The sequence below is a fragment of the Apteryx mantelli genome, chromosome 2, assembly GCF_036417845.1.
Source record: "Apteryx mantelli isolate bAptMan1 chromosome 2, bAptMan1.hap1, whole genome shotgun sequence".
Lineage (NCBI taxonomy): Eukaryota > Metazoa > Chordata > Aves > Apterygiformes > Apterygidae > Apteryx > Apteryx mantelli.
In genome coordinates, this window is record NC_089979.1 from 23,830,910 (window position 1) to 23,858,903 (window position 27,994).

Below are 27,994 nucleotides of genomic sequence, written 5' to 3' on the forward strand. Positions count from 1 at the left end.
TACATTTGTTTTCTTTCACAGATTAAGTCAATCTTCTATTAAATGTTTCCCCTGCTACTTCAACTATGGGTCAGATATACCTCATTCATTAATTACAGACTGGCTAAAAAAAGGTCTAACGGCTCTAAACCTGAGAGAAAAAACTAAAATTGCCTTACACATTTTTTTAATTTTCTTGCAGTAATAAGTCACATACAACACACCTGTACCTTTCTTTTGGCACAATGAGTATTTTAAAAGTCCTTCAAGTCTTAACTCAAAGAGTTTCTTTACTGAATATTGTCTACCAAAGTCCACAAAAATTAAAACGTTCTTTCAAAAGGAACAAAAAATATACAATTGTACACAAAAAGTCTTGAATTTTATTGAAATTTCAAGTCTTGTATCAAACAAAAACTGTTTTCTTCAGACAAAAATATTCTCTTGGTGTCCTCCAGATACCCAGTAACTCCAAATTGGTCCTTTAGTGCCTCCATTTTTCTTTGTCATCTTCACAAGAAGTCCACATGGTTGGCTTTTCCTTTAGCTCTCATTTTATCGTGTGAAGGAACGTACATGACGACCTCTTCCACTGCCTCCACTAACAAACTTCCCTCTTGAGCCACCACTGCTACTACTATTAGCACTTGTCCAAGACGGTCCAATTCCACCCCGGCCTCTGGAAGCACGATCGCGAGGACTCGGTCGGTAGCCTTAAAGCAAAGAAAAGTATACTCAGTTGAAAAAAAAAAAAAAAAAAAAAAGAAAAAACCCTAGGCGTAGTAGGTGTTCTGAAAACATAAGAAACAAAAACAAGACGAGACACAAACTGGGTCTGTTTTCTCCTTTTAATTTTCACTTTTCTTTTAGGCAAGCATTTTTGTTTTGACTGGCTCTATAATTACCATGTAGTTACGAAGACAACTGAATTGCAAAAAATCTGAATGCAAAATTAAGATTCTGCGATCAAGTGTTCAATTCAGCAAGTTTTATGGATTACAGGACAGTTCGTATGAAAGCACGTATTTGACAGTCTCAGTGACAACGGTTCATATATGCTTAAAACATTTGCTGAATTTCAAGGTGTCTGTAGCATCCTTGCATGGTTTCATTTGTAAAGCAAAAATGAAATTCAAGGAATTTTCTATAGTTCGATGCCCATATGAATACCATGTACCTGCTGAACTTAATGGTCTCAGTGGTGGCAGTGGACCCCTGTTAAAATTGCTTTGACCACCTCTACTGTCATTGTAGGTTCCCCTGGGCGTACTCTGTGCACTCCAGCTTGAGCCTCGAGCACCTTCACGACGACTGTAATTTCCTAGATATGGAGAAAAAAAAACCCCACACACTACTGAGTAAATCTCACATTTTTTTCATTTTAATCTTTGCAATGCTTAGGGTGAGTAAATGCAGTATTTACATAATTCAAATAAATAAAACTAACTCTGCATCAACATGCCCTTAGTATTCTAACTCATCACAGTCTACATGTTATTGTATTACACACAGAATCAGGAGAAAAATATCTATTTTTCAGACATGAACTCCAGTTTTAAAAAATTTCACAACATTATCTGCTGTATTAAGATGGACTCCTATATTTTAAGTTTTTATGGTAAAGTAAATCGTGGTATTTATAACTTTATTAAGCGCAAGTATTTTCTGCTTCTACTGTGCAGGAAATACTTGCCTGAATTAGAAGATGGAAAGTAATGCGACCTTGTCTGTAAATGAAAGAAACTTGATACTCCAGCAGAATCTCCAAGTTCACTGAAAATTGCATCTCATTCTTGTCAGACTCCTCCATCCTTTCTATTCAAGTCTCATTTAAGTGCAGAGATGTACTGTAATGCCTGATTTTAGGAACTACCATATCACAAATGGCAGGGAAGGGTTTTTTTCCCCTCACTACAGCCCTGAAGCACTCCAACACAAGCTATACACAAGACCATTAGATCAAAAGGAAAACAGCTAACTACTTTTGTAAGATTACCAGAGGGCTAGAGAGAGAGGCAACACGGGAACTTGCAGCTTTGGTTTAATTCCAAAGCACTCTAGAGAACTTTTCTAGTGCCCAAGAGCTTATCTCCCTCCCAGACACACTGCTCCAGGAACACTTCACGGCAGGGATGATTAATTGTTGTTAGTTAAGTCGGATCCTACCGAAACATTTTTTAGCATCATTAATTCATTTACTCCAATTCTAATATAAGAGACAACATACCTTTTGAAGCAGGTGGTGTAAAGAACCTGTTCTGACTGTGAAAAGCTCCCCGTCCTCCACGATTCCCTGAGAACCCACCACGTGAAGATATCTTCTGCGATACTTTTGGTGGCCGTTTGGCTGGTGGTATCCCATCTGGAGCAACCACTTCTTTGCTCTCTGCAGCAACAAAATCGTCCACGTGCATGGAAGGTGGTCTGCTTGTATTCTGTTTCCTCTGACGAAAGATATCATGTGGTCGAATCCCTTGTCCAAATCCTCCCCTGCCTCTTCCTCGTGGTGGTGGCACAACATGAGCTCTCTTTGCGGGCTCTATGTACTCAGATTTTCCACTGTCATGACAAATCATGATAATTTAGTTAATATAAAATTTATTCTTACTGAATATCAGGCATTCTCTGTATTGGAGATGCAATTTAAAAGGTAGTCTACATTTTGAGAGTATACAAAACATTATTTACCAGTCCTCGCAGCAAGAACACATTAACTGTTTACTCATTACATTCGCCTTACCTTGAAGTTATGAAGGTCTCATGCTTGTGCTTGCCAAGTTTGAACCCTTTTGTGGTTTTTGTACGACCAGGAGATGACGGTTCTGACAAAAATGACCTCTCTAATTCAGCTTGCAAGTCAAAGTCACTGCAGCCCTTCTCTGACAGTTCAATTAAGTCAACTTTTACCTGCAGTGAGAGAGTTTAACTTTATCACAACAATCGTTACCACTACTTCTGAAAAAGAAAACATGCTGCAGCAGGATAAATAGGATTCAGCTAGGGTCCTAACCTACTCTAGGTCCTCCTTTGAAATAAGAGCACAAAGCCCCATCCTCCCTCTTCTAATGCATTAGTGTAGCTCAAAACAAAAAGCAGCAATAACAAAATAAGCAGAGCTGCAGCATTATTGTCTTTACAGTCCTGAATCTCAAGAAAGCAAAGCCTTAGCTTTCAAATACAAATGGCTGTCTTGTCATTAGATGACCTGCAGTGAGGCCTCCTTTTGCCTAAGCTACAGTCCTATAAATTTATCTTTTCTTTTTCCTGCTTTTATACAGGAATGAGCAGTTTTGGTTTTGCTGAAGAAGTTACAGAAATTGAAGTAAAAATTTATTTGTGTGTAATCATAAAGAGTAAAGCTAAAAAAAAAATGAAGGGAATGAAGCCAACAGAAATTGATAACTTTCCACACAGGAAACCAAGATACTGTAACAATTGCTTAGGTAAAAAATAGTAAGGAATAAAATAGGAACATTATTGTGTATTTTTCAAAATGACATTTTAGGTTATAAAAATCAAGTTACAAGTACAGTGAAAAGTTTTTGTGCAAGTGATTTCATTTACTACTGCCATTTTTTCCACTTTTGTCACTTTAAAGCGAAGATTTTAAAACACAGAGTGTAGTTACCAGGTTCTTTGGGTATTACTGCAATGACAGAAGGTAAGCAAGGAAAAGAGCAAAGATATCATGCTCCTTTTCCACATTTAGTACAAACTGCTGAAAATCCCTAGCAGCAATACAAAAGCAGGCTAGGGCAGATGTACCAACTGTTGCTCTAAAGGAGATGACTCCTGCAGTAGGACACTGGGGATGAGGCTAACTTTGTGGATGGGTCCATATGACCTTGAGGCATTTAATAACAAACCAAAAAATGACAAGCCCTACAAGCTGGGTCAATTTAAAAGGGTGAGCTAAGGAAGACAAATCACTTAGCCAAGTGAATTTCCAATGCTACCAGCTCACATTAACCCTCATTTTTAAATACACTTCAGTTACGCTAATGAAGCCTTTTACCATGTCCAGATCAGTGTCAATTTCTTCAGCCTGAAAGGGCGAGAACCACATAGACTTCAGCTGGTCATCCATCACGTCTGCCAACACGTATGTAGTCCTGCAATACAGCAATGTCAAATGCCTTTCTGACTACGAACTACAACCAACTGCAAGCACACACAGCATCAGAGAATTTGGAGTGCCTACTGCTGCTTTACCCTTGCTATTTAAATGAAATTAAATACACTGTTTTTCAAATACAATTTGTTACCCCCATATTTAACAATTTTACCTGTTGTTAAACAAATTCTGAAGAGAGTCTGGTGCAGAAAGAACTGGCTCTGCATCTTGGTCACTTAGCGGACAAGAATCACCTGCTGATTCCAACATTTGCCTGACACCAACAATGTTGTCCAGTAAGGATTCAAGGCCATCATCTTCTTTAGAATGATCCTAGGTCAACACATGACAAGTCAGAATTTTTTTCCCCTTCCCAGAGGAGGAAATATGTTTTTGTTGATTAATAAAAGAAAATGTGGCACTAGACAAAACAGTCCCTCTGTCCATAAATAGTGAAACTGAGACACCTAAAAACACAAACAGCAGAGAGCTCCTCAGTATACTATAAAACAAACCAAGTCACCATATTACACTCTAGGCTTTGCTACTAGTTGATGCGACAATCTCTGTAACATAGTCCAGTATGTGGAACCAACTCAGTTTTCAGTTAATGAGTCCTTTGTTATAGTTAATGCTTAGGATGTTGGGAATGGTCTTTCTCCTTCAGCAGAGCTATGGTTTTGTTTACCATAAATTTAGGAGGCAGAAGAAAGGAGAGGGGAGTATAGCACTGGAAATCATTTGTGGCCAACAGCTTGTGGAACAGATGCTCTTTGGACTCTTAAATTAACCATCTACTGCACAGCTATCATAAATTATGGAGGATTAGATTCCAGTATTAGGATCACAGAAACAATGGATGGAGAAGTTCTGCAGGTCATCTAGTCCAACCTCCAGGCTTGAAGCAGGACTATCAACCAAAACCAGATCAGGTCAGCCATGGCTTTATCTAGCCAAGTCTAAAAAAACCAAAACAAAACAAAAACCAAAACCCTCCAGTGAAAGAGATTCCACAACCTCCTAGTGAAATTTTTTTTGCTAATGTCCAACCTGAACCTCCAAAACCACAATCTGTGGCCACTGCCCTGTTTTATCATCTGGTACTACCAAGACGAGTTTGGTTACATCACCTTTGTAATTACCTTCCAAACAGTTGTAAGAAGCTATTAGATAGCTCCTTAGCCCTCTTCACCAGAGTAATCAAGCCCAGCTCCCTCAACCCTTCTCCATAGCACATGTGCTCTAGGCCCCAGATCACACTGGTAGGACCCTCTCCAGTTTCCCTACATCTCTGTAGAACTAGGGAAAGGACAAAGCCAGCCAAAGCTGGACGCAGCATTCCAAAGGAGAGTTCACCAGCCTCCTGTGGAGGGAGGCAATAATATGCCTTGGTTTGCTGCCCACACTTCTTCCAGTATAGCTCAGAGCACAGCCTGCCTTCTTTATAACGAGCACGCACTTTTGGCCTATGCTCAACCTGACATCCACCATAACCTCTTTTCAGCTGAGCTCCTACTCAGTGCACAGCTACCCAGTCTGCATCAATGCATGGGTTTATCCTGCTCCAGGTGAAGAACTTTTCACTTTTTCTAATGCACCACAGTGGGTTCTTGTCAATCCAATTCTCAAAAGTTTATCAAGGCCCCTCTGGATTGAGGCTCTGCTTTGTCACATTAGCCACTGCCCCAGCTTAGTGTCATCCACAAATTTGCTGAACATGTGTCATCATCCAGGTCTCTGCTGAAAATATCCAACAATATGGGTGCCAGTATTGACTCCTTGGGGTTCCACTTGTTACTGGTCACCAGCTGGACATCAAACCATGGATCATATTCAGGTGATTCCTTCCAGCCCTGTGTGCCTATGACAGTGTTAAGCAACAGGAACCACTGCTTATTACACTAACAATCAGCTCCCCAGTGTTCAGCAGTCCCTATACCTACTGTATACCCTGGTTGCCTTTCATCACACAGTTAATTACTTATGTTCTTGTGCTGTGCAAGCACTCTCAGCACAAGATGATCCCAACTCTACCTGAAACTTCTTAGCATTAGCACAATACAAAGAATAAGGTCAGAATCCATCCTGCATCAGAATGGGTGATTTGGGACATCAGTATTAAAACAATGGCAGCAGCTACTACCAATTCCATAAGATATGCCACAGAAATTTGTACCCTTCTTATCAAGAAGGGATAGTCTATATTGTTTAAAAGCAGGTTAATGTACAAGACCGCAACATGAACCTGATTATTCAAATTCTTTTACCATAACATGTTTCTCCAGCTCAAGCAGTAGGTTTTCTGGAGTTTCTTCTTTGTTCTGCAACAGATGTTTTAACTCTGCTGTGGTTAGACCCAGTGTTCTGCCTGGATGAGATCCATCTACCTCCATAAGGTTTCCATCTTCACCACAACATCCCTGAAAAATATGACGAGTGGGAAATAAGTATATTTAAATACTCATTATACTCCTGGATTGCAACCCCTTAGAATTCAAATGTACATTAGAGCAAATCTAGCAAAATGAGAGTAATTTTTACTGCTTTAAAAACATACTGTGCAAAGTATCTTTAATAAAGTACAGTCCTATAGACAAGTTCAGCTGCGGTATCAAGATGGATGCAATCCTTTCCCTTATAAGCTGGGGTTTGTATCAGAGAACCAATAGATATTTTAGATTCCTTTCTGCACTAAACATTTATGCTATTTTTCTTTAAATTAAAACCCCAGCAGCTCTCTAGCAGGATGACATGAATCTAAAACCTGGACACAAGAGCATGCTGTTCACTTCAGACAGTTGATATACCTAATTTACAGTGTTGATAGTTTTAAATATATGCACTTAGATAAAACTGACATTTCAAAAGCCTTCTTTAAGAATAGGAAATCTACAAAAGCCTTTCCTTCCTCCACAAATATTATGTATTTTACCATCAATTCTCTTACTTTAACTGAGAAATGAAAATCTACAAGGACCAAAATATTTTGCAACTTTTTCCAGAGTTCCTACCAAGAAATGTAATTGAATTTTGACTTTCAGAAGATGTATTGAATTCAGTTTCAACATTATTACAAATATGTTTTCTGCATAGGGTTAGCATGTGGAATGCTTGCTTGGGCCTTTCCCTTTATTCATACTGCTGTGTGACTTTTTTTAACACCTCATTTCTGGCTTGAAAACAAGTAACTGCACTTTCCTCCTTAAAGAATCACAATGCCATTTCTTCCTACTGAAAGAAACTTTTATTTTTTAAATGTATATTCTGCCCAACTTTCACAGATTTTATTAAAAATAAAGATGTCACTAAAAATACTGATGGAAAAGGCTTACATAACAATCTATATAGTCAACTGCTTTCTGACATAACAGTTCTTGAATGCATCTCACACTGCAGATTTCAAGGAGATGCAGCTGAATTTATCTAAGTATTTAATACATACTCACCAGTGTATCAGAGTTAAGAATCTGTCGCATAAAATCCAAAAAAGAAGAGGCCAGTTCACCTGTGTCTTTGCTAAAGCTACTTATTACTCGCTTTAATACAGTGTACAGAGCACTGCTGTGTTTTCTTAAGGAGCTGTTTGCACAATAAAAAAGAGAAAATACTTTATTAATGCATATATTGTGAACACATTCCAGTGCAACTTGCTGTAAGAAGAAAACAACATATATACAAAACAAGTATGGTAGTTTGATAATTATTAAGTTGGGGTTTGATTATGAAGTTGGAGCTTCATTGTTTTCTCTGTACTAACCTGCTGTTCTCACTGGTGGTGTCGACAGATATTTCAGACTGCACATACAGTCATACATACTATAGCAATATCTCTAAAAACTGTAAGAAATGAAATTTCCAGCTCTGGTGGACATGGGATAGTAGTACAGAAATATTCACTTGCACAAGTGCCTCATGTATACAGCAGCACTATGCTTGTCATTACAATTTCATTGCATCCCATGATGCTTAACTACAGGAACAAAACCAGAAAGGTAATCATCAATGTAGAAAGAGCAAGGCCACGTACTGAAGCCGGTAGCTAGACATATGGGAGTCGCAGAAACAAGAGGAGCTTTAACCTACTTAACTTTCGTTCATGGATAGTGCAGCTTCTTGCAGTCTGAGCAGCACAATTCCACAACATTACCTAGAAGAGTGGTTGGCACAGCCTTTTATTGGCGAGACTCCAGGTACCACCTTTTTCTCTTCTGGAGCCTCACAACACTTTTGCCCCTCTACACATCACCTTAATAGGAAGAAATGGGTCCAAACACAGAACAGGGGATAAAGTGTGAAAAGGACACAGTACTGTCCAATGCATGTGTATATTCCATTCAAAATGAAATGGACTCAACAAAAGTAGTAACAAAATCCCCATTCCAAAAGGCCCAGTTCTCCATGATTAGGACACCCTGGAGAAGTGAAAGGTGCAAACTGAATCCCCTAAAAGAGAGGGAATGAGACACAGGTCTCCAACGTCCTGTGAAAGGGCTCTAACTACTAAGTTACTCTCAAAGGGCAGGCCACAAGTGCTATATCTCACTCTAATCCTCTTGCCTTGGAGTGGAGAAATGGAGGGCACAAATGTTTTTCATTTTTTTGTTTTCTGGGGGTTTTTTTTGAAAGAAAGCACTTCTGTGTGCATACTGCAGAAATAATTCACAGTTAAAAAAATTCAAGTGAAGGGAGACCGAAGCACAGAGTAAAACACCAAAGCCCCAAGAAAATGAAAGTTCAGATGACTTATCCTCAGAATTTCCTACTAGCCTAAGGCAACACCTTACTCAGTGTGTTGGATGTTGCTGATATTTCACTGTAAGATGCTTCATTTTTCGCACACAAGGTATAAAAGAGCTTAGGAACTTTTTCTTTATAGCAACCAAATGAAGAACTCTGCAGTGTTTAAAACCCTACCTAGATCAGAAGTGTGTTCATTTGATTATCCTCCCCTGCCCAAAACACACCAAAAAAAACAAAACAAAACAAAAAAAACACCACATACCCCAAAAAACCACTCACTTCTCAGTGGTCTTCCCAATGTTTTTTTTTTTCCTTCATTTTAAACTGTAAATCTTGCAGACTCATTAAATACAGTCTTTCTAGCACATCACTATTTCAATTATATTTTGGGCTCTTAGACAAAGTAGTAATTTACAAAATTTCTAAAGCTTTCTAAACACATCACTGATTTCACATTACAGAAGTTTTTAAAAATCTTAAGTTCTCAGAGTTATCTTAAAATACCATACCTCTTTAAGTGATAGAAGCCATAGTCATGCTCTGTAAGGAACATCATTGTTCGGATACACGTCAACAGACAACTGTAACTGCTCTCAGCATTAGTTAATGTTTCCATCAGGCAGTCACAAATTAAGGGCATCATCTCTTTGCTTGGTAAGGAATTGGAAAGCTGTTCTAATTCAGAGACAGAACCTTCCGACGAACTTGGTATAATGAGTGCAATATCCTGTAAGAAGTGATTATTATATATAGAGTAAAAAATTCATTCAGTATACCAGCAATAAATATAAATCAAACATTAATTCAGAAAACACTAAATTCTCTCGCTACCCCTCTATTGTCTTAATCCTGTATTTGACAGAGTTGATCACTAACCATTAAAACACTAACCCAGTGTATCCTTTTTAATTTGATTCTTTTAAGAGTTACAAACAATTATTGTTTTTTAAAAATATAAAAGCTTCAAAGGCTAAAAAGTAAGAGCAAAGCCATAACTAAAAGCCAAACTGTCACTGAATAATGTCTCATACTTGCATATAGTTTCTTGCTTAGGTAGTCAAACTGTCCCCTTATTTCAAAATATTCATCAAAATTAAGAGGTTGTAAATACCACCTGGAAAGTTTAAGATCTATTGTCCCCTCCATGTTTTATGCAACATAAAACAAGATTTTACAATGAATTTGCATGGGCAAACAGTTCGTATTTATTTATACGCATATGCCTGACTGATCTCTTTACTGGCCAACAATGCCCAAATGTCTTTTGCATAAATGGGTAAGCACTATAGCAAATAAATACATGCAGCTAGTAAGACAGACAGTAACATGTAAATCTATGCATGCAACCAATGAGAAACTACCTGGTCTAGTCCATGAATCAATTGTCAGGTAACATTTCTTATTTTGCTATAGTAATGATACTTGGTTTTAATGGTGGAATTTTATGGTAACGGCATATCATTCTTATTTTTTGCTTATATCTTTACATTTGGAATAAGTTCTTAAGAGGTTTCAGCCAGATAGCTAAGAGAGAAACATTTATTCAACTGGGTAAAAGGTAATCATTGCCAATGACCCATGTTCCAAAATCTTCCGACAAAGAGAGATAACATCCCTCTCAGCTGGAAGGACAGTCAGTCTCTGTGCCATTCAGTTCTTAGTCTTTAATGAGCTAGAATAGTGTGTCTACTGCAAAAGAGATATCACAAATAAAAGGATTTACATTCAAGAGCAACAAGACCCACAGCAAGTCTGTCAAAGCAGCCAACCATACAAGCTTTCTCTTTTTGTGTTGTAACAATGTTGATGGGGCTTTTCTTTTGGAAAAAACAGGCACCTAAGAAATAACCTCACTAAACTTGTCGCCTATAATTAAAATTTCCACAGACATTATGCATTAAATATATAAATACCTGATCACAGAGGGACTGCAAAAGGGAAGCTACACATTCAGCACTCTGTTGATGAACAACATTGTCCCCAGCCGATCGCATTAAAGCCAAGAGCTCCTGGAAAACTTCTACATATTTTTCATCACCTTTACTATTTCCATTGATTAGATGCAAAATAGATGATTTACAAGCTTTGTGTGAAGCCAGGGCATCCAATAAAGCAAGTAATCGGGTGGTCTGTCCAGTGTATTGTTTCTCTTTCTCTTCTGTGCTGCTGAAAGGAAGTCAATGCACTTTGAATATGTAGGAAAAGCTGTTTTAAAGTGATTTTTAAAACTGTAAGAGCAACCATTACAAGAGTCATATAATTCTGCATTTTAAACAAAACACCTAGTTTACGTACTTAAACTTCTAGTTTTAGTATTCTTGGAAAACTGCTCAAATTCCACTAGATGACTTTTGGTTGTATTATAAATTAACTAATCTACCATTCATTTTACATACTATACTGCATCTAATTATATGTGGCTAAATATGCTTTTAAACAAATGGTACTCTTTGTTTCAATAACTTCTGAAATAGTGGTGGTCAACTTCTTCCTGCTTACAGACATCTACACATTTTCCAGTTGAGATGCACATCTCAACACAGTAAGTTCTACCCTACTGACAGTAGGCCTACTTTCTCATTTATTTCAAATAGACCCTTTAGAAGTAGTCCACAGAAACAGAAAAGGTTGTATAGGGCCTTGAAAAACACCTTCCTAAAACACTTACTATAAACTTATAATGTGAAACTGTGTATACTGAAAAAAAAAAAAAAAAAAAAAAAAAAAAAAAAAAAAGACAGACATGGTTGGTTGGCAACATTAAGCAGTATGTACTGGACTGAGAACTCACTCAAGTTCACAAAGGATAAATGATACTTCTGAAGTTAAGTATTTTTCTCCTGATAAACCTACTGCACAGAACAAGGGTGAATTTATAGTTCATTAAAAAAAATCTTTGCAACAGAAAACAAATACCTTTGCAGATCTTCTACAATAAGATCCAACACAGTCCTCATGATAAGAAGGGCAGTAGGTGAAGCCAAATCACACAACTGAACACAAATACGTCTCAACATGTGCTGAATAGGCTGGCAAGACGAACCAGAGAAAGATCGAACTATCTCTTGTAGCAGCTTCGCTTGAACATGAAGGTGCATGCTCCACAGCTTCCTGGTGTTGAGTGCCACTGAAATATCATGTGGCTCGATGACCTGCAGGAATAGAAGAATAGAAGGGTTTTGCTTTCAACATCTATCATAAAACCTGAATTCTACCACAAGGCATAAATAAATACAAAATACTGTGTTCATCAAAAACATGCAATGCCATTTTCATTAACATCACTGAATGACAAGGCTGAATTTGATCACAAAATAACAAATTAAACAAGTAATTCCAACAAATTAGGTATTCCTTTGGAAACACCTGTAGTCACACATCTTTTATGTCGACTTATTTGTTAAAGATAACAAATTCAAGATTCATGACAAAAGAAGGGAGAGTCTTAATACAGCAGGAGTTCAGCATTCAGTGTTAAATTCAAAGGCTTCAGAATCAATCATTTAAGTAATACAATGAAATTCTAGAGAACTTGATAAGGGTCAAAAGAACAACATATAACCATTAATTTAAAAAGATGTTCCAAGTAAGAACAGTTTTGTTTCTGATGAAGAAAGAAATGCATCTCCAACCAATCTGTCCGAACACAACTGCTTTATAGAAACTTTAATTCATCCTTTCATAAATCTGTTTTTTCCACAAGTAAGAATGGTCTAAAGGGTTATGCATAATTACAAGTCTTCAAAAACTAAATAAATCTGAATTATACCTGAGTTGTCTGCATGGGTAGTGGAAGAGGCAACAATTCTGAAAGCAGTATAAGTCCAGAGAAAAAGCCTTCAGGAATTCTCAAAATTGAAGAGAGAACTTCTTTCAGCATTAAAGACCAAGTATTATTCGCCAAAGTTTCTTCTGAAATGGTAAGTTTTTCATTAACACCCTGTGTAAAAGTCAGTAAGATATCAACAATGTCATTCTGAATTTTTTGTTCATCGCTGTCTAAGCGGCCTGAGAGGGGAATAGAACACAGGAGCATGTGTAAGGAGACAAGCGCTGACGGAACCCGCATGTCTTTGAATTCAAAAGATCCACCCCTCAGCAGTTCCGTGAGCATTGTTTTGAGGAGAGTAAGTGTACAGCGGGCCATAGAAATAGTAGTAACTCTGTGAAGCGTGGTGCCCATGTTGACATGGAGTCGCCAAGGCTGAATTAGTATGCTGTTCAGCTTCTGTAGAACCCGAATGAAGGTGTCCATTCCTTCAGAGGAAAAGAGCTGAATAACTGCAAGATTCCATTTAAGATCTTTCTGTTGACCTGTGCAGAAAAGAAATAACATTTCTGTACATCAAATTTCTCTTGGGCAATCACAGTTACGCTTCAGACATGGTTAAGAAAGCTGAGATTTCTGTGTTAAGTGGTACAAATACATCTGTCATACCTTCTACCAGAGGTGGCGGACATGCAACGTGGCAAAGAACACGAAGTGCAGTAGGAAGACCAACTCCATCTGGGGTCATCAAACTGTCAATATTCTTAAAACAAAACAAAAAATGAACCTGTATTACAAGAGAGAACTTTATGACAAATATTTCACTAGCTTAGTTTTCTGAACTGGAATAAATATATAGCTCGGCCATCAGCTCCTCAATCACCAAGACACCTAATTACACAGATGAGCAAATCTAACACAACATAGACAGAACATGGATCTTAGTGCCACTCATTTCCCACTTTTTGAAAAAGCAGGTCCACTCTGCACTAATTCTCATCACATTCTGATAATCTGCAGCTATACAATGAGCTTTAATAGACATGGGAACCAACGTATCAAAAACTCCACCAGAACAAAGGGCTTGAAAATTAGTTATGGACCAAGGGCTATTATTGTTTAAAATATGTATTTACATCCATTTATCATCCACTGACTAACACGTGCCTCTATGGAAGAGAATGGAGTCTTCAAGAGTCTTCAAGACTCTTTTCCAGAAGGCAGTTAGCCATCTAACAGAATCAAAAAAAAAATCAGCCTTTATGTTTCAGCTATCTCCAATATGACCACTTTCTTACATTCTTTACTCCCAATAAAAGTATGTTTCAGATGGATTTTCAAGCAAAAAGGGAAAGTAACAGCTAATGCTAAAACTGTGTTTCAGTGGAGTCCCCTGAAAGGGGAGAATTATCCTCTGGGAGACAGTTTCAGGAGAAACCAGTGGGAAGCCCCTTTCAGCTTGTCTATTGAAAAAGTAAGTACTCTCTATTTGGCCTTGGGAAGTAACTGAAGCTGCTAGATGGACAACTGCTGTCTGCTCATTACAGCTGAAAATGGAGCTTGTCTTGTTAATTCCCAAGAACGGGCAGCTGACCACTCAAGCACCTATGCTGACCCCTCTTCAGACTGTTAATACGCATCCCCATGCCATAAGTTCCCAACGCACAGGTCCAGGGTACAGGTTTCTATAGTCCAGAGGAACATCTTTATACTCACTGGTTGCATTTACAGAAGTAGTGTACTAACAGTTTCACCTCACTTTATGTATAGCCATGACAATATGCAAACTAGTAAGGAAAAAAGAAAAGACTTACAATAGCAAGTCTTTGAGCAAAGATTCAAAAGAAAGAAGTAGCTACGTAGTTTGGGAACAAGGCCGTGCATAAAACAACATGATCTACCTTATTCTTAACAGGATTTCTCTTTTTTTTTTTCCTCGTTACCAGACTTGAGATACAGTTCTTTGAGTGTTGCAGACAACCACAGCAGGGTGTGCTAACAATCTAGCTTTCAGAAGGCCACCCCAGCTTTAAGAAGCAACCTCAGTTCTGAATTAATTCCTTTGGCTCCTTGCACACCTGAGATAGACTAGTCTAAGGTTCTTGTCTCTAATGAAGGATTACTGGCTTATCTCTAAGGCACACACCTATCCTAAGTCCATTTTGGGTTTCACTTGGTCTTCCAAGAGACCTCTGTATTTGGCTTTGGAAATCCTGTTCCTGTTTAGATGACTAAGGCATATCCTTTAAAATCCTTCAGGTTTAAAATATTCCATACATCATGTATCTTAGCTCCATTCTGTAAGCCTTTGTGCATTCTCAGATTTTGATAGAGACCCTATGCAGCTTCTTCAGATGTTATTATGAAGATTAAAAAAAAGCACTAGAGTAACTTGCTTACCCTACATGAGATTAGAATAAACTGCTGCTCCCTTCTATTGCCACCTTGGAGATTTCTTCATTAGGGAAAAAAAAATCAGTTTAGAATGAAGTCCCATCTGAATAGAGCAAAAATTCTAAGCTCCCGTCTGAATAGAGCAAAAATTCTAAGCTGAACTAAGCTACGGTATGTGCAATTTTCAAGTTTTGCTGGCGAAAGACTGAAAGTATATTCTTCAAGTCAAATTAACAAAATTAAGCACTGAGCAAATAACGTATGTGTCATGTCCCATATCTTTAAAAAATTTATTAAAAACACTGAAAAGAATAACATTTTAAGTTCTCATCACCCCTTTTCCAAAAACCTACCTAAGGCAAACATATCTTTTTAGAATAACACTTACTCAAGTTTTGGTTTTAGTTACTGTAAGTATTCTCCAAAACTTAAGTTCAATTATTCCACTTTTTGGTAAGCATTCACAAATATAGCAGAAGAAAAAGAAAAGAGGGTCAAGGTTTGCTTTGTGGTTTTATGGCAAGCTAAAAGATTAAAATGGTTGGATCTTTGCAGGGATAGAAGAAGAGGAAATTTCAGAACAGGCAAAAAACTTCCAGTAATTTTAGCCAAACCCTTCCAAAATCCAGCAGTTTTAGTGTCTCCGAGACAGCCACAACAGTTCCACCCAAAAAAAGTTGAGTAGCAGTACAATTTTGAAGAGGACTGAAACAAGCTATTATTTTACAGATTTTTTTTTTATATATATGTTTTTTCACATGACTGTAGAATGCCTCTTCATCCCCATGACATTGCTGGATGACCTGACAGCTTTTCTAATTAAACTCTTGAAATTCTTTTTTGCACCTTCTGGTTTTCAGGTCAGCTCCTGCTTACAGTCTTTGTAATATATTAGAACATACCTTTTCTATTTTGATCACAGCAATGAAGTCATTCTCGATCACTGTATAGTAGCAGATCTAACACTTAAAGTTTTTCAACTAATGAGAACGTACTGTAAACCAAAAATTTGTATCATTTAAATCAAAGTTTTTATATTTTGTTTTGCTACTTGAGTGTCTGGATTGAAAGACTCAGAATCAGAAACAATAGAGAAAAATGCATATAAAAAAGGATCCTTCATTTTTCCAAATTACATCTTGATAGTTCGCATAATGAGATAAACTTTGCATCACTCATTTATCTTAGTTTTGGTTACATTAAGATAAGTAAGGGCAAGAACTGGCCTAGAGCATAAGCTTTAATAAAAACATACATTTTGGATAATAATATACATTTTTAAGCAATCATGTTAGTACAAACATGAGAAGATAAATACTAAACTAAAAAAACGTGCAAGATCATAGGGCATCACTAAAAGTTAGCACTATCAGTATTTTACTAACCTGTTTAATATATTCAATGAGATTTGGAATACAGTTAATTTCAAATCTAAGATTTTTCAAAGGTTCAAGCCACTTGCTAAGCTCTGGGGGAAAAAAAAAGAAAAAGTTACTTACATTTAATCAAATATCTTGTCAATGCATTTAGTAACATAAAACTTTCTGAAATACAAATACACTTAAATTACACAACAGGTGCTAAGCCCAAATGTGAAATTTGAGGCACACACTGTAGTTATAGCCAGCTGAAAAGCATCACTGAAAAAAATAAGACTTCAGAACAGTTGATAGATCTCTTGTTCATGGATAAAACTCTGCTCAGATCAAGCTGAACACTCATATAATTTTCAGCTTATTCTTTGTATTATCTGTGATTAAATGTATTTTATAAAGTACACTAAGGGTCCCACTATCATTAAAGAAAAAGACAAGGACCAAAGCACATTCCCCTTGATGTACATAACAGGTTGCTACAAACTGATTCCAAACCTTCCGTTAAGCGCCCAAACGGAGCTTGTCCCTGCTAGTAGGACATGTTCTCTCTGAAAGTTCTTATACACTGACATACTCTTAGTCCAAAACAACCTGAATGTCCTAACCTCTTGGGCAACTTTTCAAAACCCATTGTTCCTAAAAAAATATTCAGAAGAATGTGAAGGTTCGAAGGTCAAACAGCTGGGAACTGACAACTATTTTCAGTTTGACTTCATGATTTGGTTTAATAAACTAGCCCCTCTTCTCATGAAATGGTCTAATGAGCAGGCAAAGAGAAAAGAAATAAGAGTCCAGCAGAAGAGGAAATCAAACTAAAACTTCTGAAGAGTTCTGCTTTCTTTTAGTGCATTTAAGCTTTGGAAGAAATTAATGGTACCTCTATACCAGTCAGTTAGCAGTGGAGAGAACATCCCTGCACACCACAGCTTCACTGTTCAGGTGCCAGAATGGTCTCCAGCAGCATTTTGTTTGACCAGATCCATTCCCAATACTCAGACCTGATCTGTGAATCAGCACAAGCCAGGGAATGTCCCCAAGAGGTAATTTGGAGACCAAAAGTTTTAATAATAGGGACCTAGACCATGCCAGTTGGTCTAGCTGCCACAAAACAGTCCCAGGAACATTCCTTTTCTTAGTATATACACAGCCTACATCGCCAAAGGAAACAACCAAAGTCAAGTCAGCTCACTGACTGACTAGTCCATTTCTACTAAAACTTGCTGCCCTAAGTTATTTTCAACACAGAAGTAACTGCAAACTTCCTGTAATCATCCAAAATTCAGAGTAGTTAATATTACTTGAAAAATATTTTAACTAGAAAGAATTTCCCATTGAACTCTCATTAAAAGAAAAGAATTACACATCTTCTCAGTGACTCAACTAAACAGATGCAGCTGGAAAAGGAATTTCATTATATACATTATCCAAACCAGATGATTGTGAAGTACCAATTACCCACATATAAAAGGTTTCTTCTATACATTCAAACAATTCAGTTGATAATGACACATACTGTACCTTGCAATTTGGTGTTATTTTCGTCTGCCTTACAAAGCTTCAGCAAAGGCGCTGAGTGCTGTTCCAGCATTTGGACATCACTGGAAGATTGAACCACCAGCAAAACAAGGATGCAGGCATAATTATAAGCAACTGACTTCTTGGACTTTGAGTCCCTGAAACATGAATAAAGATTTTCTTTAAGTCTCAGCTAACGCAACTGGGATTTCTTAGATTACTCATTCTCTGACCCTTGGTAATCTACCTACAGAACTCTTGCCTTCACCAAGGCTTGCACCATATAATTATCATCAAAAAAAAAAACCCAACAGTTTTCTCCTATACTATTTGAAAAATGAAAGCTCTTTGATTTACATTTACTTCAGCATTCAGAAAGGAGGAGAACTGTGAGCACTCACTAGAATCAAGTAGCAAGCAAATCTTTTTCCGTAACTTTGTCTGCTTTTCAAATCTTGCTCTAAAAGCAGTGCAACCTAAGTAGTAGCACTGCCTGTCCAGAGAAAAGAATGACTGTGTTTTTAACACTTATAAAAACTTCAAGAACTGAGAGATACCCACCTCACCCCAGACAGATCTGCAATGCTCAGTTTCCCCAGGCCTTGTTTCACAGTCAAATGTTATGCTTGAATGAAAACTGTCCTTATTAATCTTTTCTTATCAGTCAAAAGTCTGACATATATCATAGCAACTCTCTGGATGACCTACATAATCTCTGGGAATTAGGTACTTGATCACAAATGACAGGCCTGATTTTCTATTATGCTGTTCTACTTAAAAGTTTTTATAAAAAGATCATGGTCTAACAGAATGAAAGTTTTTTTAGATTTACTGAACTGTTTTTAGGGGTAGATACTTTTTAAATGTAAAAACCTAAAGAAGGTAAATAAATATATAAATTACCCTAAGGCTTCTTTGGAATAGTACTCCATTAAAGTTGTAAGACTTTGGAGGTTCTTCTCCAGACTGAATACGTGAGCCACAGCAGATCGTCCTACAGGGTTAAAGGTAATCAAGTAGAGGTTGTGAAGTGTTCCCAGCAGATCCGAATGGTCAGTTTCTTCACTGGCTGTGCACCGCTGAAAGTGGCAGAATAATTCAGAAATGCACTGTAAAGTCTGGGTTGAATGCAGGAGCCACAGGGCAAAAGTATCCTCGTTTGCACCATCTGACTGGAGACCTTCCTCTTGATCTGGATCAGACAACTGACAAAGTGCTCTAACCAACAAGTTTGTTGCTTCGTACTCAGCAAGAAAAAAAAGAAGACCCTTCTGCGACTGTGCCAGGAAACGCAATACATCTCGTATAGCTGGAAGCACACCTGGATGAGCGCTTGTCACTGGAATAGACAGTAGCAAAGTAATGCATTCCAAGAAATGGTGACTATGAAGATACCTGCAAAAATGTACAGGAAAAGAATCAGCAATATTACAACCATCTGTCAACACTGTACTACAACAGAATATAAAATTAAATGCTTCCTAGCTTCAGCATCTATTCTTCTATAGATTGCGAGAAGTAACAACAAATTATGAAGTAGTAAAAAAATTCTAATCATAAAAAATATAATTGCTATAATAGCTACAAGAGCTAAATCTGACATATAAAGTACTGATTATAAAAAAAACAAACACTGAACCACCTTATCAACGCACAAAAAACTTTGTCTTTTATTAAATTCATTAAATTTGAATTATCATTAACACTGGGTTTGTAGTATTTTAATGTGCTAAGAAAACAATCATTAAAGCATATGAAAGGGGTACTTTGAAGGCTGTTTTCTTTTAGATACTTAGATTCAGCTCTGACCTACACTGCTACTACCAAAGAAACCTGTGAGTGTTAAGAGAAGTACTTTCTAGACGGAAACTTGCTAACAGAGAATTAACCAATGGTAATTTTTAGATGGCTGAATGCAGACAGGCCTCAGCTCCTCTCCCCATGCTCTGAAACGGCAAGCCACGCTGACACAACTACATGACTTCCAACGAGGGCTGGATTACATATCTTGCCAGTTCAGCATACAGACAAAGATGTTGCAGTTTGGTTTTATCCATATGCATAGATATGTCCCAAGACCACAAGGTGATAAAACTCCAGATCCATAACAATCCTCAACTATGCACTTGTACAGTACCTAGCCCAGCTGTCCAGGATCTGTGAATGGGACTGAAGTGATAGCACAGTACCACTAATAACAAGATGTTAACTTTCCATCATGGGCACCATTGACTCAATTGAGAGCCAATAAACTAACAGTTAACATTAATTGTTGAACTCCCTCAGACTTTTATGAGAAAAATCCAGAATCCTTTGGTAAAGTACAAACTGAAAAAATCTAGAAAAACGTTAGTCAACAAGGTCATCCCTAACAATTATCTCTAGCAAACTGGGGGGGAAAAACACACCAGAAAGTGAACTTGCAACTGTCATACCTAAACAGGACAGGGTAAGGATCATCCCTTTCTGGAGGGCCTGTAATGCGTGCCATGGTTGGGAAGGATTTCACAGGTGGCTGAATCATTGTATGAGGAGCAGTTTCCATCAAATGGAAGATTTCTTCAAGAAGGCTAACAAGCTTTTCCACCTCTCCTTCACTTATATTAGAAGATTCCAAAAGATGATCCATATCCATGGGAGCCTCCACATCGTTTTCATATTCTTGGTTGGCTCTGTCAAGTCCCGTCAAGTCTTGGTCCTGCTCTGGCTCAGTGTGATTAGGAAGAGAAGGAGTGTTCTCTGCTAATTGATCAACCACCTTTTTAATATCTGACAGAATCTCATAAAAGTGACATTTCTGGAGAATTGCAGAACCAGCAGTAACTACTCTCACAGTCTGATCTAACAGTATGAGTTCCAGGAGTTTCTGATAACCGCTTTTTTCATGTACATCTACACCACCTCTTAGAAACATTTCCATTCCCTCAGTCATACTAATAACACTATCCAAAGCTTTAAAAGCATTAAGTTTAAGGGAGGATGATACATGATCTGCAAACAACAGTTCAAATAACACATTAATAACTCCTGCCTGCAAGAGTGCCATTATTCCTTGAGTCCCACATTCTGCTAATGACGACACCAGTTTTGTCCCAGCCTTCAGCTGTCGGACATTCAAAGCAATGGGCTGTTTGAGAGCTACCTGAAGGCTTAATGCTTGCAGGGTCCAGTCTACTAGCTGGGTAATATAGCCTTGCTTTGTGTCTTTCATTTGCAGGTAGCTCAATCCTTTTACTATTAAACTCGGAACTTCTTCTAATGCAGTGACCCACTTTGCACCCCTTTCTTCTTGATACAATTCTAACAGTTCAGTTAACTTCACTGAGACTTCCACTGCCCCTGAATTTTCTTTTTCCGGGTCTTGGTCCTTTATTTTACCAATTTCATTCTCAAATACAGTCTTGTAAGGGCAGCTGAAGTACAAAAGAGGTCCAAGCTCCCTTTCAAAAGGCTCATATGTCACAGGAGGCACAGATGCCAAATCCTCAGGAGTATATTCAATATCAAAGCTTGGATATTTAAATGTTTCACGTTCCAGATCAGCAATTCCATCCTCATCACTTGAGATTTGCTCATATCCATCATCTCCTAAGAAAAAGATTCATTTATGAAATAAAATCAGTTATGGATAACTGTGTTCATAAATGCTGAGAACCTGCTGAAACTAAATTAAAAAAAAAAACAGTTTAGAAAACAATCATACATTAAATGTACAGAAAGCTTTCTCTTTTCAGCTGTAAGTGAAACCCCCTGTTAACAGACTTTTTATATAAAAACTGAGACATTTAAAGGTATGTATAAAACCAAAAGTCCATTTAACTGGGATATATAACAAGAGCATTGTCTCATTTTCTTTCTAGGATATATCTATCATAAAACTTGTAGTTAGATTTGCACTGGCATGGGTGGGAACTTTAGATAATTCAAGAAAATTACTGACATTCTTACATAAAGATTAACGCAAATAATACACATTCTTGGTGAGTCAAACAATTTTACTTAATTTTTAATTAAGAAATCGTTTGTTCCACAGCCTTCCACTTTTTCTTAACAAATCAAATAACAAGGCTCATTCTCACCTATAAAAGTTGCATCTATTTTATAGAAAGTAACAGGGAGATTTACTATAAAGGAATAAATACTCCACAGCAAAATACTGTTCTCCTTCAGAGATGTCAGATACAGCATGCAACAGTGCAGCGACCAAGGCAAAATGAGACCTAGCTCTCTTCACTCCTAGTCATCATAACAATACAGCCATAAAAATTTTATAAACTGATTGTTTTTTCTTTTATTTTTTACAAGATTACTTACCTTCACCTTCTTCTTCCTCTTCACCCTCTTCTTCTTCATCTTCTTCCTCCTCTTCCTCTTCCTCCTCAGGAATACTCTCTACTGTATGCCCATCATCATCTTCCTCATCCTCCTCCTCCTCAACATCCACATCCTCTTCTTCATCCTCTCCTTCTTCTGGTTGATCTTCTTCTACTTCTCCCTCATCAGAATATTGACTTTCTTGATGAATGGATGTCCGATCAGGAGAAATGGGCTCAAAGTAATCCTCCCTATGGTCAACATCATCTTCTTTTTCCCCAACCACTAAAAAAAGAAAAATACAAATAAGAGTAATGCTCTGAAATCTAATGCTCAATGATAGGTCTTATGATACTGCATTATGCAGTGGAGATACAGAAAGAACATCTTGAGGAAAATTTCAGATGATTTGACCGAACACTAACAATAATTACTTAGTTCAGTAAAACTATAGGAATTATGTAAACAGTTCTTAGTACTTTTAACCCATATGGAGCCCTGAGAACTCAGTAGTTAATGGGAACAGAGGGATGGAGGAGGATAATGAATACCAAAGTCAACAGAAATTTTGTATAAAATATGATCAAGCAGCGTATTGGTCAATAGCTGATATTCTCAAATATACTAACTCTTAAATGGATACAACTTAACATATCCAACAGGTTTTCTTACAAATCTCTTTCCTAAGATTGAATCTGTCCAGCAGCAGTAAAAGCAGACAGGAAATGTACCACAAGGCAGGAACACAGAATTCTACTTCCACTAAGCAGTGTTGTGCAGCAGATAAAACAGTCCGCTCTCATTGTACCTGACACTGGCATAGGTTCATCCTCATCATCATCAGGAGGAGGGGGGCCTGGCGGTGTCCTTGGTCCCCTAGGTTGTGGTCTTGGAGGGCTGCCATTGAATTGGTCTTCTTTCTCCCCATCAACTGTATTTATTGTGAAAATAAAAATTGCATTTAATGGAATCACAGGAATAGAAATGGTACCTTTTAGTATTTCAGTGCTACTTTTCATTAGAAAAACCCTTTATTTCTCAGCTGTATTTCAAAAAAGTAGTATCCGAAGCAGTTTTCTGAAATCATTTCTGACGTAAACAAGAATAGCAAGGTTATTAACACTACAGATGTTTGTTAATATAACACTGAGTTAAAATTAAGGTGGATAATTGCCATTTTTAGCTTGAACAATATCTAGCAATATTGTAACTCTACCAGTAATAACTGAAGTTACTTAAAAAAAGATTAAATTTTGATCTACAAGTGATTTTTTACAGTATAGAGTATTCACATCTCTGCAGCATGACAGCTCTACCTTGAACAAGACAGTTCTAATTTTAAGTCTAAAGACAAAATTAAAGCACAAAAAGAAACTTGCTCATGAATTCATTCACAGCCATTCTAACACCAACACAAGCAAATACTTTTCTGTAATATAGTTACCTACGAGTCACGAAAGGAAAGTTAATCACGACTGAAATTTTCTTGTTACGAATTTTTTGAAAAGAGATTTATCATCTAAATTTTAATTAGTTCACAGAAATTAAAATACTTAATTTTGATCATCGTAGGGAATTCACAACAGATCAGTCAACCCACTCTCAAAAAAAGCACTAGACAAAAACCTACTCAAAACCATTCAACATAAGCCTAAAAAAATAGAAAAAATAAAGGACAAAGATATAAAGCTAGAAAAATAAGCTCAGTGAAATCTCAAATGTGAAAGAACTGCTTTTTTTCAGATGCAATAATGTAATTTTGTTTAAAAAAAACTCCGTCTTCTTCCAGCTAGTGCCAACAGGCTTACCGTGTTTTGGGTTTCTTTTCAAACCAGGCTGTTGCTGGGGAGGAGGTGGTGGAGGTGGGGGTGGAGGAGGTGATTCTCTGTCATGACTTATTACCCTGTCGACAGAGCCGTATATTGCCAAAGTCAGACAGTTGTACCAGCCTCTTAGAACCAATCCGTCTGTGTTGACCTGTTTTTTTTTTTAAAAAAGCAGTTGAAAACAACACAAGAGAATTTCAGAAAAGTTATTTAGTTTTAAAATCACTGTATCAGTATCTGCATAAAAGCAAGAAAGGAGAGTGGAACACTACAGTATCTCCTTTCCTTGCATTTTGAAAACTGAGAAAACTTTAAATATATCAGTCATTACAAGAAATGACTAGTCTTTTTCTAAAAGCATTCAATTCCTTGCAATATATTGCCTAATCTACCACAGGCAATTTATTAAAAAAACAAACAAACAAACAAAAACCCACCACATAGCGTGGGTCACACAAACACTGATCGAATGAAATAAACCCAAACAGAACTGAAGAGGATGTGCTTGGTTGTGCCCTGCAGCTATAACATTCTGATTTAACATTGCTGGTAAGTAATGTATACTCCTGACGGTAATCTCAACAAGAATTGTCAAGCAATCAAATCTTCTAAGACTCAAGCAAATTACATAGCATCTATAATGCTGTCTTTAAAGTAATAAGTATTAGAACTACAAGCAGGTTTTAGAATAAGGTCTTAAACAGTCTTAAGCAATAAATGCTTTACACAGTGCTAACACACCATGCACAACCATGCTTGCACTCAGATGACAGACGTAAAAAAGAAGAGGAGGTTTAAATGACATTGCATTACCTTTGCACTAGGTCTAAAAATAATTGAAGTATTTTCATCATATTCAAGGCTGTTAAGTAAAATATACAAAGTTATTTTTCCATTAATACAAAGCACGCTTACAGAAACGAAACATGGCAGTACTGAACAGGAAAGCTAATAATAGAACACTGAACAATACACACGCTTAAGAGTGCAAAAACATTTATTTTCATAAAATACTTCTCCTTAACACACATGGGCTCTGAAAGAGTGCTGTCAGTTTAAAAATAACAAAATCTTCTCATCTTTTAAGCAGGAACGTCTGTTTTATCCCAAACAGATTGGATGAAAAGGGCAAGAAGAACATATACTAGGAAAAGATAGACCAAACGAGAGGCGCCAGAGACACGCATTTTCTATTGGGCATCTTCTGCACTCAAAAATTCTCAGGAAGAAAAATAGATAATGAAATCATGAAGTAATTTGGGAACTACATACCTCCCCAGCCTATCAAAAACAGGGGCACTTGGCTTGCTGACATTGTTGAAAAACAAGTCCAGTTGAAATGTATGTGGAGATGTCTCTCTGGAAACAAAACAAAAGTAGAAGTTAAACCCATCGAGCTCCTTGTCAGAAGACAAGTAGGACAAACAAGAAAAAAAAAGCTTGTTTAAGTAACTCCCCAAAATGATTACAAATTCAACACACACATGAATGTAATTTCCTTTTTTCATATAGGAAGTTTTATTGAGATACACAAGTTCCAGACAAAATAATAGGAAAGTGTACCTGAGTCAGACACCTCATATCGTTCACTTACCCATAAGCTCTATTGTCAGGCAAACTGGTGTGAGCTCTTACTCCCGGAGGAATGACACGTACTTCATTTATATAAACGACACATGGAAAACGAACTACATCTATATTGGTACTTTGCTACAAAACAAAGAACAAAGAAAGCTTAAGAAATATAAAATGGAAACACAACAATGTACTCGTATATTCTTTGTTAAAAGAGAGACAAATTAAGGTGGAATGCTAATAAATATAAAATTCATTTCTGTAAAGAGTATAACTTCTATGACTGTTAAACAAGAAAGAATTTTTTAAAATAAACTAACACTTTTTATATATTTAATATCATTTTCACAGAAAGTGTTATTGCTTCATTTACATAATCAGTTCCCTTTACTTGCAAGAATCTTTTAAACAGCAATAGATTTTTTTTAGTAGAAAGATATGTTGATAAAGATAAAAACTGGAGCATAAATTATTTAAAAAAGGACTTTGAGTATATGTTTCCCTTTTAACAAACCATATCAAATTTATAACCCAAGAAAAAAGAAAAAGTGTGTGTGTTCATCCTAATTGTAAAGATTAGGGAATGTTATATTATGAACCTAAACGTTAGAAACATTAATGATATTGTAAGTACTGTTTTGTTAGGCTTATATAAAATTAGGTATGATGTTTATTTCTCTGATTTTGCAACAACACTTGAACGCCTTTTGGAAATAACATCTCCATTTCCAACACAGAAATAGCAAATATAAAGACAAATTACATTTTGGCACTCCTGAAAGTTATGTTTGAGCAAACTAGGAAGTAATCAGAAAGTCACATTGACTTCCCATGTAGTAGCCACCAAGCAGTTAATGCTGAAAGTCTCCTCTCACTAAATTCATTATATTAGATATTGTCATATTTATCATCTCTATCTATAAATTCATAAAATAGGAAAAATATATTAAATATGTCCAACTTTAAGCATATAAAGACTATTTCTTAAACAGAAGCTCAAAAGTACATTTCTCATTGAATGTTTCCAATGTTGTAGTAGCAAAGAATGCATTAGCAAAAAAAAACCTCAACCAATATGTGTCTACCAACATAATTAAAAAATTGAAATGAAAAAAAAAGATCTGCAATCAAAAATTATATATCTTTAACAGAAAACATCTTTCATAGAAAAACATCTTAGAAAGCAAAAAAAACCATAAAATTACCAGAATAAGGCAAGGAGGTACTAAGATTTTTAGAAAGCTAATAAATGAGGAAACATGCTGTCCCAGAAGGGAACAGAAATAGCTGAGGTCTCCTACCCACTCCTATTTTAAATTGTAGATTTAAAAATACATTTGAATCTCCCTGACCCTGGTAGCTAAATAGGAATCCAAAATAACTCCTGGTTTGTTTTTATGGCAGCATTAGTGCAAAACACTTCATTTTCTTTCCCTAACACCTGCCCACACACAAAACATCTCTCTTGGGTCGAGCTGCATTTCATAATTTCCTCATCTTGGCCATACAGACTACCCTTGTCCGGTCCTGAATGGCACAATGGACAGAATTCTTGGCAAATCTGCTGTAACGCAAGCAGCTTCGAGGATGCTCAGGATCCCTACAGCCCTCAAGTGGAAAACACATAAGAGCTCCTGCTATTAAAGGAGGCTTGAAATATTCCTTTTGCTCCCTTTGCTCAAGACTTCTTCTTTGCTCAAGAATCCACATAGGCTGCATAAGTCTAAAGGCATGTCTCACACACACACATCCTCACTAACGGCAGAGGGGCACATGTATCTCACAAGTTCCCAGGATGTAGCCATCTTTCTGACAACTTCCCGTGCAGACATTTCAAATCAGTCCAGGCCCTTTATTTTCAGCCAGCCTCTCCTCTTTATTTTTCTCTAAGCAAGAGGCAAGCAAAGGGCGCCAAGCTCCCAAAGCCTGAATCTTCGCTCCTTCCCCATGGACGCACTCCTCTCCAGCCGGCTGCCAGCGACGCCGGGGCTGTCAGGACGCTCAGGGGCAGGGCGCGGCGGGGCCCGGCCGCGGCAAGGCTGCGGGGGACTTCGGGGGGCGAGGCGGCAGGGCGCCCCCGCAGCGGCCACCCGCGCCCGGCTGCCCGCTGAGGCGAGGGCCGCGCCGGGCCTACGCCAGCCGCCGCGCCGCTCGGCCCCGCCGGGCTCCGCGGCCCTGCTCGGGGAGCGGGCGGCTGAGGAGGAGGAGGAGGAGGAGGAGGAGGAGGAGGAGGAGGAGGGGAGGGGGGAAGGAAGGGCACCCCGCCGCGTTACCTCCGCGCTCTGGTGCTTGAACGTGTCTAAAAACAGCAGCTCCGTTGCGGTGTCCACCGCCATCTTGGCTCGGCCGAGGGGGAAGGTCTTCCGGGCGGCCGCGCGAGCGCTTCCGGGGC

General features: G+C 37.6%; 1 protein-coding gene across 2 annotated transcripts; it reads right to left on the reverse strand.

The window, feature by feature from the left end:
• Positions 1-334: 334 nt before the first annotated feature.
• VIRMA (vir like m6A methyltransferase associated) lies at positions 335-27,942 on the reverse strand. Of its 2 annotated transcripts, none has more exons than XM_067290302.1 (24): positions 27,876-27,942; positions 25,622-25,737; positions 25,300-25,386; positions 24,841-24,889; positions 24,010-24,178; positions 23,010-23,132; positions 22,202-22,486; positions 20,323-21,475; positions 18,791-19,282; positions 17,891-18,045; positions 16,382-16,464; positions 13,272-13,365; positions 12,603-13,147; positions 11,750-11,985; positions 10,747-10,996; positions 9,343-9,560; positions 7,540-7,672; positions 6,361-6,513; positions 4,266-4,426; positions 3,995-4,091; positions 2,720-2,886; positions 2,207-2,538; positions 1,157-1,300; positions 335-692 (listed from the first exon to the last, which is right to left on the reverse strand). In XM_067290302.1, exons 1-24 carry the CDS (start codon positions 27,936-27,938, stop codon positions 535-537), a joined length of 5,463 nt encoding a protein of 1,820 aa, XP_067146403.1. In that variant the 5' UTR covers positions 27,939-27,942; the 3' UTR covers positions 335-534. The 2 variants fall into 2 exon arrangements, with proteins under 2 accessions (XP_067146403.1, XP_067146402.1); XM_067290301.1 differs by having other exon boundaries at positions 10,747-10,999.
• Between the last annotated feature and the right edge of the window lie 52 nt (positions 27,943-27,994).